Source organism: Semicossyphus pulcher, unplaced genomic scaffold (genome assembly GCF_022749685.1).
Source record: "Semicossyphus pulcher isolate SPU_LCO1_2020_fin unplaced genomic scaffold, fSemPul1.0.p SCAF_21, whole genome shotgun sequence".
NCBI classification, from domain to species: domain Eukaryota; kingdom Metazoa; phylum Chordata; class Actinopteri; order Labriformes; family Labridae; genus Semicossyphus; species Semicossyphus pulcher.
In genome coordinates this window covers 11,161,796-11,174,433 of record NW_027211695.1, presented here as the reverse complement: position 1 = coordinate 11,174,433, position 12,638 = coordinate 11,161,796, and the positions used below count along the sequence as shown (strand labels likewise).

The 12,638-nt window shown below is 39.2% G+C and overlaps 1 protein-coding gene and 1 gene segment (V, D, J or C); both read left to right on the top strand.

The window, feature by feature from the left end:
- Positions 1 to 4,174: 4,174 nt before the first annotated feature.
- Positions 4,175 to 5,484, top strand: LOC138601144 (immunoglobulin lambda variable 6-57-like). The segment is given in 5 exon segments: positions 4,175 to 4,217; positions 4,364 to 4,705; positions 5,043 to 5,153; positions 5,328 to 5,362; positions 5,440 to 5,484. Coding segments are annotated over 5 exon segments (576 nt in total).
- Positions 5,485 to 7,767: 2,283 nt separating this feature from the next.
- LOC138601143 (uncharacterized) lies at positions 7,768 to 9,385 on the top strand. The gene is made up of 6 exons (XM_069672725.1): positions 7,768 to 7,813; positions 7,947 to 8,288; positions 8,546 to 8,656; positions 8,823 to 8,857; positions 8,990 to 9,032; positions 9,267 to 9,385. Exons 1-6 carry the CDS (start codon positions 7,768 to 7,770, stop codon positions 9,383 to 9,385), a joined length of 696 nt encoding a protein of 231 aa, XP_069528826.1.
- The last annotated feature ends 3,253 nt before the right edge of the window (positions 9,386 to 12,638 follow it).

Here is a 12,638-nt window from a genome sequence, read left to right as displayed (position 1 = left end):
AATAGTAGTTGGATTCATACTTTTTCCCTTCTTCCCAAACATAATTTTTTCAGTCATTGGTTTAACTATGAAATACTTTATTGAGAAAAAATTTAGCCATTCTCCCTACTGTTTCGTATAGTTGTCTGGAGTACAGTTACAAAGTATAACTGCATTTCTCAATCAATTGTTTTAGTATTAAAAATGATCATATTTCTCTTATTTGGCTTACTTAATGGTAAGCAAACGCTAGCTGTAGCCATACTTACCTTATTTCCTAAAGTGATTGTTATTTTGAGTTTAATTAATACACTGATTAATGGAATCCCGGCTCAGATGACCTAAACTATGTAGCTCAAAGTAAAAGGCCACAACCAAGAGGAACCCCAGGTAACATCAGAGGGAGATATGTATGCTGCCACCTGACAGGAAGCATCTGGAACTGCAGCTAAGTTTGGAACTGCTTTATTACATGAATGTAATTCAATTGAATGTTTTATTTTGTCTGCCTTTGGTCTGAGTGGAAAAAGAGCTCGCTGGAGGAGGAGTCAGAAGGTCACTTGCGACTTTGAGCTTACTTATAGAGAGTGTGAAATGGTCTGTGGTCACGTCACTTGTGTGACAGGAAGAGACAAGACAATGTGGTTTGAGCATAACTGAGTTAAAAGTCAAATCATGAGGCTGAAGTTAAATCTATGAGGAACAGAAGAGGTGAAAACTAAACTAGTGTACTTCGATTTTTTTTTTTTTTAGAAATAGTGAAGAAAACAAATAACTGCTGAATAAAACATTGTCTGTATCTGTGAAAAAAAGGCTCAGGCACAGGAAGACTTCAGCTATGACCACAAACATAAAATACATTTTTTTTTAAGAGATCAACAATACTTATCCTTAATAAGTCGATTAACTCCTGACAATACATTACCTTACATGAAGGCCTTATGCAAAGTGTCTTTTTTTTCCCAACAGTGCAAAGTCTCAGCGTTGGGAGAATATTTGTCCTTCAAGATATATCCAAAAACCAAACACCTTTGTTCATAACATCATCTGTATGTGCCAGTATATTGTGAAAACATCATTCATAAAACAGTAAACAGATAGAAAGGTCGATTTTTTGGTCAGTGATACTGATATTAACTAATCTGACATATTTTTGTCATGGAGCTGCATCTAGTGCTTATTTTAACCCTCAATTGTATGCTAACATGAGACTATTTATCTCAGCTCAACTGCAACTGGCAGATGGTGGCAAAGTTCATTGAAGCCTGGCTAGGGTTCATCACTTAGAGTCTAATTCTGGACTGCAGTACATTTTATTTCCAGCAAATACCCAGTCTATAAGCCATGGTTATGTGAGGAATAATAATGACTTTATCTTAAATCAAACGTTGTAATATGTATATAATAAGGTATACATTTCTTTAACATAATCTAAAGAGGAAAAAACATTAGGTTAACATAAGGTTAGTTTTGATGGAGAAGCCAGCAAAGACACTCATAATGTCCTAAAAGGGGAGGTGTGTAAGAAAAATTTAAAGGCATCGTCCCCCACCCCGGGCTGTCTTGTACCCCCTCCCCCCTGTCATTTTCCACTGTGGTAAAATGTGTCTCAGCCGAGATGAAAGCCACAGGAAGACTGGCCTATAGCTCTCTGCTCAAGACCACAAGCTGTACCACTTTCACACACATTTTTTACTTGTTTCTCTTAAAATGTGACAATATTTGTGTTGTATATTTCAAATGCCTTTAGTTGGAAGCTTATCAGCAGTACATACTCTTTTCAAAAGGTAACCTTGTTTACTGACACACTCATAACCAACTTATTTCATTATTTGTGAATACCTTGTGCCGCTTCATACATGTGTGAGTATTACTTTCAATGCAACAGACACCTCCAAGCCCAGCACCCTCACTGTGTAACTAGCAAATTTAATGGACCCATTTCTGCGCTCATGGTCATGCAGGTCTTCTAATGAGGTGTGGTCAGGTACATTGTTGGTGAACAGTTTTCTTGAGGCAGCAGAAAGAAATTGCACCGATGTGCAACAAAAACAAGATCTATAGTCAATGGCACATTGAATAACATTTAAGGCCTCTTTGATGTTAAGAACACAGAATAAAAGGAAGTTAAAATGTTTTGCCTCATGTATTAATAGTTGCTTGTGCTGTTTCTGTTTCAGCCCGCACACACTGAAATGCAACCACAAAGTTTCAAACTAAAATGAGGTCAGCAATGTTTCCAAAAGTTTGTCCTTAAAGCTGTAGTAGGTAACATTATTAAAACTAACTTTTTGTCATATTTGCTCAAACTGTCACTTGCAACATGCAGTAGTACATGAGAGAGATAATCTGTAAAAAAGAAAATCATGTTCCTCTGGCTCCTCCTACTGCTCCTAATGGCATTTGTAAGAATCCACCGCTCCTGAAACACACAACTAATCAGAGCCGAGCAGTCTCTTAGGCTGCTGTCAATCAAACACTGCGCACCACCCCTACTCCGCCCATGCTCACACTGTCAAGCTCAATTTCTTCGAAGAAGAGAAATGGGGAAAAGTCCACAGTCTCTGTTAGCAAACTAAGCGCTGGTGGTTTTGCTAAATAGAATTAGCTGTAGATTACCGTTATATCTGCTTTGATAGTGTTGGTGGTGTAATACAACAGCTGAGGTTGTTGTCATTTCACGGTTTTACATATTGTATATCTGGCTCCTTCAGTTGCTGTGCTTACTAGCCTGCACGCATATGATAGCCTCCTCTGGGGCTGGGCTTTGGAGGCAGGACTGAGCGCCATGGAGAGAGAGGGGGAGGGACCTGGGGGTTGTAATCTTCCAAATTTTTAAACAAAGTCTGCTCCGTTACATGCAACTCATGGTGAAACAGATGTTTAAAGGTACCCTTCAGCATCTGCATGACGTGGTCTTCAACAAACTTCAGTGCAAACTCACCGTGACAGTATTAGACTCCAAAGTGTAGATATATGACGACCAGAAGAAATGTCATCTTGTACTAATGCAACATTTACATCATTTATAAATAACAGGCTTTTTTGCTTCTTTGTTTCTTTATTTTCCTGTTACCTTGCAGTGGTTTCTGACCACTAGTGAGGTGACAAAAATACTCCACAGGAAGACTGGTTTCCAGCCATAACCACACACATGAAACACCGAGCAGGTTCCAAAGATCAAGAATTATTATAGTTAAATACTTACAGCGGTAAATACACACTTTATATATCAACCCTTTCTGACATCTTTTACCTCCTTCACCCATCACTTTTCACAAGCTGACCAAATGACAAGGTGGTTCAGTCTGCATGCAAATGTACAAACGCACATCACAACAAGACAACATCATTGAACAGAAATTTAGAGAGCTGTTACTCTGGGTGTCAAATGTGTGAATTTTTAAAGGTTGCCTTTTGACAATGTCCAAGGTACACAGTGCATGAACTCTTCAAAAGCATGTTAAGGAGCTCGGCCTTGATAGATGATTGTTGGATACAGATATGTATAATTACAAATACTCACCGCTCCACAGAAAAATAAATACTGAAATAAATGTAGGTCATGCAGTGCATCGACACAGTTCATGCAGTGCATCAACACAAAGACATCAGGTTACACCTTCAATCAATCAAATCAATCAAATTTTATTTGTATAGCGCCAAATCTTAACCAAAGTTATCTCGAGACACTTTACAAAAAGAGCAGGTCTAGACCGTACACTTTGTTATGTTCTTTAAAGAGAGGCCCAACATGAATCACCATGAGTGGCACTTAGCAACATTCGCCACATTGGCTAGGAAAAGATTCCTTTTAACATGCAGAAACCTCGAGCAGAACCAGACTCATGTTGAACTGCCATCTGCCTCGACTGGATGGGCTGAAAAGTGAGATTGAGACAGGCAAAGAGAGCAACAACAACATATGTCCTTGTTACATCAACAACAGGTAATACATACTTATGGTTACAATGCCAATAATAGTGGTACACTAGTGTGAAGATTAGCAAAAAACTCATACTTTGTAAAGCTAAAGGTTTGTGTCTATGCTCATTGTCCTGGCAGCAGGTCTCTCATCAGTTTGAGTAACAGGAAAAGCAACATAAAACGCCCCCACCTCTTAGCTTTGAGAGGCTCTTTCTGGTGCACTGTTTGAAATTACGGACACTTCAGAGCTTCAATCGCATGCACAATTATGAACTTTGCCTTGATAACAGCTTTACTTCTCTGCAGCCTCAGTAAGTATTGGTATTTAATTATTTGCAACATCAATATTAAGTTTATTATTGTGTGTTCAACCTGCTATATTTCTAACTTCCTCCTAATAAGAGATGCTGTTTACCTTCATGTTCAAGTAAATCTCTTGGTCTGTTATCTGTTTCAGGCTGGATCTCTGTCTCAGCTTCTGAGTCTCACACTGTGGAGGTCCAGGCTGGTGAAGACGTCACACTGACATGCACCAACATGTCCAAATATGAATCTGTCTCGTTCTGGTTCAGACTGGTCAACAGAACCAACATCGGCTGTGTCTCAGTTTTGTTCAGGTCTAACAGCAAAGTGGAATTTTGTGATGGATATCAAAACGGACGATTTGAAATGAAGTCCAATATCTCTGATATCTCCCTCACAATCAAGTCAGTGGATTCATCCGACGCTGGACTGTATTTCTGTGGATTTTACTTTGATGGACGTCCGATTTTCAGTGGGATATATTTAAACATCGAAGGTAGGATAATGTGTTTTCTGTCTTTTGGTTACCATTGTCTCTTTGTCAGGATTTTTCTGTTCATGTTGGAGAAACTATTTTCATAATTGTCTTGAAAAAACATCTTCCATGCATCAAACGATTTTATAATTTTGATGTAAATCTGCTAAAATAAAATCAAGACATCTTCATATCTTAGACGGCAGCAGTGGCATGGACAGCAGGTGTAAAAGTAAGTTTTCCTCAAGACTTCCTTCATTGCACAGACATCTAATATCTTTAAAGGTTAAACATTTTAGCTATATTATGTTCAGTCTATTAAAAAAGTGTAATGTGTAATGTAATAATCTTTCTTTAGAGGACAGTAATGGAATAGCAAAGCTGGTGAGCTGGATCCTGGGTGTTGCGACTGTTTTTCTCGTGATGGTCATAATTGGTCTGGTTGTTAAAAACAGAAGACTTCAGAAAGGTACGTTATTACGTTGTGTGTGTATATATATATCTATATATATATAGATAGATAGATATATAGTGCTTTTGAAAATTCACTCAGGCTGTGTTAATAAATGCTGTAAAAAATATTTCAGGTTGACCAATGACAATGATCAATAAACTTTGTACATGTTTTGTTTCTGTTACTCAGCTCATGAAGAAGGACAGAATCCAGAGCAGAGTGAGGTGAATCCACTTTTTACATTTACTTTCATAAGTCAACTAAGGTCTTAAAGGATCTGCTGCTAACGTCTTGGTGCCAGATACCTCAGCACACCTTCAGAGGTCTGGTGGAGGCCATGCCTTGACGGGTCAGGGCTGTTTTGGTGGCAATAGGGGGACTTACACAATATTAAGCAGGTGGTCGTAATGTGGTTAATGCTGATTGGTGTATACATAAAAACATGAATATTCAAAAATTTCAGGTGTCTTGAAACTACATGTATACTTTTCATAAATGAACAATGAACCAATATAAATATCTGTACCAGCCTGAAAGTCCAGAATATGTTGAATAACCATTAATCATGTCAAGCCACCTCATATACATTAAATACTCTCTTCACAGAATGTGGCCTCTGCTGACCTGAACTATGCAGCAATAACATTTCGACCTAAAGGAAGAAGAGAGTTGGATCCAAATATAATATATGCTAACCCAAGATAAACTCAAGAGGCAACTAGAAATGAGTTTTTGTACTGCTTGTTGGTGAGAGTGAACCGTTCAATATTTTAAAATAAAGATCTGATTCTTATTCGATTGCATGACTGATCCCTAATGCGAAGCTTGGGTTCACAAAATGTCCTTTCTCTCGGTCAAAAGCTATTTGGGAAATAAAAGTATGTTTGGTGATTAATAGAGAGTTAGATGGAGGTCTGCAGCAGTCAAAGAGTGATTGAAGTTCACACGTCTTAATTCACAGGAAGAACAGCACAGTGTGGTCACAGTGTTGCAACCGAGTAGCAACAACTGAGGCATGGAAGAACCTAAGAGAAAGGTGCCCTGGACAATAGAAATCAGAAGGGCATGAAATCTCAGCCAAATAATTGTCAGTGGCAGAGCAGGAAACCAAGCCAGTTCTTATTCCTGAGACATCAAATACTACTTCTATGTATTATGTATGTACAATGTACCCTTCAGCGTCTGCATGACATAAAAAAAATAAAAAAGCTTTCGCTCTGGGCTGGAAAACAACTTAAACAGCAGAGACAGGTGGATGATGATGATGATCTCAAAGACCCCGCTTTAGAAGGGAACCTTAACGCAAGGTCGGTCCTTGAAAATGGCAAAGCAGGCCCCAATTACAGATTACTGTTGGACATCAGGGAGGGTCCTGAACTTTTCCATAAAGTTTTCATTTTTCAGCCCTTCCAGAGGAAAAGTCCATCTGTGGTTGAAAGAACGTTCTTGGCTTTATGATCCTCTGCTGTGAATACAGTATGTACCGTAACACAATAAAATACCTCTCTGCCTTCTAGACTGGTATATTGGTCGCTCCGGCATATAGGACGCAGCACACATTTTAGATGAAAAGAAATGTATTCACGGTGCGTCTTATATATGAATTGTACGGCAGTTGCAAGCTGCTAGATAAGCAGGATGAAAGGCCTGAAGCGGCAGAGATGCTGCAATGTCTCAGCTGAACCAGCTGACTCTAGATTTTCAATGAAAGTACCCAACAAAAAAACATGACAAAGCCATTCCCCCAAACATATGAATATGCACGGCCTCACTTATGGTACAGGAGGAGTCCATCAGAGAATGTTCAGGAAACGATTGCAAAGCATTGTTGTCAGCATTAACATTATCATTTCTCTGCCATTATTGTTAGCCTACTGTGCTAGCCTTAGGCTTTGGAGGACCATGCTGAAGGAATAATAGGCCTTTTTTCAAACCTACCACAGGGCCTGACAAAGTGAGTGGTACTTACTGGCCACGAGCAACGCTGTGTTGTTTTCGTCATGGAAGACACTACGTGAATTAAGTTCTCTGTACGTGTTATGTAAGTGCTCTATATTTATAGGGTTGAAAACTAAGCAGCTTTTTAAAATTTGAGTGAAAACAACAAGATGTTGGCAAAAAGAGAAAGGCCCAATGTGTGACAGGGCAGAGCGTGCAGCTAGGCAGGAAGGTATGCAGAGCGACAGATGTTTTAAGGCTCTTACAGGTCTGCGTCAACCACAACCACCTTTTTTTTCTATTTTTCTGTTAGAGCATTTACTTTATTAATTGTTATTGGGATGTAAAGATAACTTTAACAAAAATACTTCTGAAACCAATTGCTTATCCTACCCTTATTTGAAAACTAGAAAAATGTAATATAAATACTGGAGTTTGTGGTTAGCATGAGAAACTTTTTTCATTTATCTTTATTCTTGTACTGCTTTTATTTTATTATTTAGATGAACTACTGTCTCATACTTGACCTACATTTTTGCTTAATTTTCTGTAAAACATTAGAACCGATTTGTGGCTACCTTTATAGAGCAAGAACAACTAAAAACCAAACACCCCGCCTCTTTACATTAAGAGCTTCCTTTTTTGGAACAGTTGAGTAAAAGCTTCAGTCTGCAGAGCTTCAGCATGTGCCATGATGAACTTCGCCTTGTTAACAGCTTTAACTTTCTTCAGCCTCAGTAAGTACTGCCATGGATTGACATGTATTTATTTCTCTGCAAACTTAGTTATTCAACTGTTTTCTTACTATCAGACATTGTCTCTCTTTATGTTACTTCAGATTATCTTGTCATCGTCTGCTGTGTGTTTCAGGCTGGATCTCTGTCTCCGGTTCTGTGTCTCACTCTGTGGAGGTCCAGTCTGGTGAGAACGTCACACTGCTGTGCTCCAATATGTCCAAATATCAATCACTGACATTCTGGTTCAGACTGGTCAACAGAACCAACATCAGCTGTGTCTCTGTTGCCATCGGGAGTAATGCGGATGCAGAATACTGTGATGGATATCAAAATGGAAAATTTGAAATGAAGTCCAGCATCTCCACTGTCTTTCTTAAAATCCAACCAGTGGATGTTATAGATTCTGGGCTGTATTTCTGTGGGTTTTACACAAATGGGCGTCCTGTTTTCAATGTAATACAGTTAAATGTCAAAGGTAAGTCTGTTTTTCATACTGCATTTTCGTGTTTGTGTTCCAACAACCCAGACAAAGTGAATGTATGAATATGGACAAATGTTATAATAATCTGACCAAAAGACTGAAACCTTTATTTCATTCAAAAGGAAGCATGGAGCCACATGATGAAGTCCACAGCACCTCTGAAAGTAAGAGTCTCCTTTGATTTCTGTCCTTGTGCAAGGTGTCCATCTTTTCCATGTCAAACAGTTTTTAGTTTGTGATCTTTCTTTTAGCAGTGTGCGCCAGATCAACATATCTGATAAGTGGGATCCTGGGAGGTGTGACTTTTCTCCTTGTAAATGTCATCATTGGTCTGACTGTTACAGTGAGAAAACTTCAGACAGGTTCAGGAGAACTTCTGCTAAATTATTATTATTATTATTTTTGGTTGATTGTTTTAATTTGTCAGTATGATGAAACACTTTAAAATGGCTTGAACCCAAAATCTAATCAAAGTGTAAAGGAAAAGATTGTCAGTTAAGTGATTGATGTGTATTGTCTTTCATTCAGGTGACAAGGACGAACAGAATCCTCAACAGCATGGGGTGAATTAAGTTTTGTTGTTTACTATGATATGCTTTAATACTTTAAGGTCGGTAGAATCATTTCAGTAAGGATTTCGTTTTTTCCCACAAATTCAGCTATTGAACATGTTTAACTGTGTGTTCTATTTACAGAATCTGGACAACAATGACGTGGACGCTGTAGCACTGCGTCTGAGTGTGTATTCACCAACAGTTAAGAACGGGAGGCCTGCTTCAGAGAGAGAAGTGGAGACTCATGTTATTTACATAAAGGGGCTCAGAGGACCAGGGTGGAACTGAGTTTTATCTTGTTAATCCTTTACGTGTTTTTTTTGTGTGTAATTTCTTTATTAAAAAGAAAAAATTGTCATTTGACCAATCATGCAATCTTTTCCTGTTATTTTTGCTCTCATTCTCTGTCTTTCTTTAGCTATAGCGCCCCCTTCTGCTCTTCTGCTGCCGTCTGCCTTTTCTACTGCCGCTGTGACGTTCCAGCGCTTTACATTGTGGGATACAGTTGGCGAGGTAGACTGGTCCGATGCATACTAGAGATTTTTCTGAATCAGTACGACATCATATCTTTGGCATATTTTGCTTTTGTTTGCATACTGCATATTACATTTTGGCCAAATCAGTACGTACTGCTAGTATAGAATGGCATTTTGAACACTGCCTGACTGTGTGTAAGTCTACCAGAAAATGACCCTCCTTCTCACTTTATTTACTCCCTCAGTAAACAGTTTCCTGAGCATTTCATGGTCTGAACTGTTGGTTCTTCTTCAATACACCATGGTGTTTACAGTGTAAATTATGGTTCCATTTAGAGAAACATAGAGGAGAAAGCAGGGTGTTCCTTAGCGTGTGGCTGCCTGTGACTGACTAGTTACTAACACAGCAAACTAAAATGGCCCTTTGAAGTGTTAACTCTGAGGAAGCTGCTGTTCCTTCCTTGGCACATTGTTTTTGATTAAAGCCTGTTTATTCTAACCAAATTAGCATCCCAACTAATGTCACAGTTACAGTAAAAATTAGGCTAAAGGCTAAAGGCTAAAGGCTTCAAAATGGGAGTGTTTAAACCAATGGGTGACTATTATAGAGAGAGTAGTGGAGCAAGTAGTCAGTAGTATGACAGGAAGAGAAAGCACAGTGTGGTCTGAGCACAACTGATCATGAGGCCTGTTAGATCACAGCTCTGTTATATATAGAATAAAGTGTGAAATAAAGCACTGATAGCAGCTGACTTTCTTCTTATCAGGTTATACATGCTGATGTTTCCATAGCTGTTGAAAGAAATGTTTGCTTTATATGTCTAATATGAGCATAGTTTGTTATTCAAGCTGAGACTAATACAAAAACTTCGGGTTGCTTTTGTTTCATGTTCCAGTCAGCTATTTAACATAAATGTAGGCCAACCAAGTTGAGACAAACTCCTTCAACCACTATTATGACCAATTTTTATGGCATAAAACAGCACTGCCTGAGATAATTTCCATCTGCTTTTTGTTCCCCCATATCTTCATCAACAAGTATGTCTCCGATTTGTGTATAGTTTAAAATTAGTGCAGAAAGAAAGAACATTGTCTGCAGCAGTGTAGGAGTGAGTGAGGAACACTGCACTTGCTTGGCAGGAAGAAACAGCACAGTGTGGTCAGAGGTGAGAGAACTCTGAGGCCTGTTAACCCTAACCTCTGTGAGAGTGAAGTCTGAGATGAAGCAATGAATACGAGCTACCTGGGTTTTGTCAGGTGGTAAAATGATCAGCTTTTCTGACTTCGTCCAAACCAGGGTGAAAACCAGGAACCTTCTAGCTGTGAGGCGACAGCTTTAATCACTGCACCACCGTGCAAAGGGCACATATTTAGTTCACCATTTGACCCCTATCTGCTTATTATTGCCAAATGATTCACTGTGGTTACAATAGCACCATCTGCAGCTAGGAGGTATCTGTACCTGTGTGATCAGAGAGGTCTCAGCCAGAGGAGGTTCGCCCTTCAGCTGCCTGCAGCATAACTACACACAACAAATGCCTAGTGTTCCCCGTGAATAAGAAGACTTCATAAAGTGATGATATTCAAAGTTGTAATTAAAGTCATGAGAAGAGAATCTTGTCAGGGGTAAATCAACATCAAACTGGGTCACTTTCGTCGCAGGTCACACTTGAGACTCAACACTCAAACTCACTTCTTACTTAAAAGCTGCGTATTTGCATGAGGTGACACTGCTCAACCACAGTAGGCAAAGTTCTCATCTATTTCCACTCTCATATTCATTTCAACCCACTAAGCTCTGCAAACATTAATCCAGTAACTGTTGTGTACCGTGGCAAAGAGGAGGATAACAGCGCAGCAGAAGTGAGAGACATTCCACGACACAAATAGTTGTACGATTAACACAATTAAAGAAGACAAGATACAGTTAACACCAAAAGACTAAAGACTGATAAATGGAAAGACAACAGGCTTTAACAGTTATGAAGTAGAAAACCAGAAGGAGACTGAGATTTTTGGAAGGCTATGAACGCAGTGACAACTATGAACTCTAAGGGACTACTTTTTTTAACAGAAGAAAAGAATACCACCAAACATTCTGAGTGAGTCACAACTCTCGGGTGAGGTATAAAACTGCAAGTTACAATGGTCTGCGTCATGCTACGTTAGCAGTTATTTAGTTTTGGAGCACTTAAGCCCTTGCTGACGACAATTTAGCCTCTGGAAGTGAAAGCCAATATTGGGGGGTTTGGGTTGTAGTCACATGATTTTTAAATAACTAATGAAGAATATCCAAGCTAAGACTTTCTATTCCGTGTATTGGTCATTGTTTACTGACGACCTCTACAACCAGACTGTTATCTCCACTCACATAGAGATATTTGTTTTTAGAGATAAGCAACAAGGAAAATAATTGATAATCAATTTGTTCTATACAGAGGGGATTTCCCTCAAACATGTTGATATTTTATGACAAGGTTACAGGCTTGGTAAGCTAAACTATAGGATCCGCCAACGAGCCTGGTTTAGCGTAGCTGCATGACAACACTACTTAGAAATGCCCTGGTTTGTAGTCTGTTGCCCAAAATCGCTTTACAGAGACCAACATTTCAGTCAGACAACTTGCAGCAGCAGAACACAGTTTGTGTTTGGTGTCTAGGCTCCAACCTCATCACTCCTCGCAGGTTTATTGTACATGCAGAAATTTGAGAAATGATGAGATAATATCTTGAACCCCCCTAGCTGGAGCCTGCAGGTGGATGCTGGGGTGGTGGTGGGGGTGAAAGTATGAGCGCAGTACTGGTGCAGGGCAGCGATGACAGCAGCAATGGGAGAGACTGGAAATCTTGCAGCTTAAACAGACCTCCACATTGGGAGGAAGTGTTTGTCAGGTGATTGCGGAGAAAGACGCATGTCAAGTGTGAAATCAGTGCAGCTCGAGTTGCCTGCCTGAAGTAGCTCCATTTATGCGACTCTTTGATATCAAATATGGCTAACCATCGCTGCTACAGACAAAAAACACACAAAAACTGTATTAAATATGATATAAAACATGAAAAGACACTCTTAAGATTCCTGATACATCATCAAACATCATAAACTGAGTCATCTTTTTCAAACCTGCTAGAATCACTTTAATTATTTAAGTAAGATAATAACTTTAGTTCTGCTTCTGTATCAGTGTTCTCCTGCTGTGTTTCAGCCATACTGTCAGTCTGAGCATCTGGATCAAGAAAAGAACACTCCGCCTCTTTATGTTGAGAACACTTTCAGTTACAGTAACAATACAGTGGTGCAGACACACTGTTCGCACA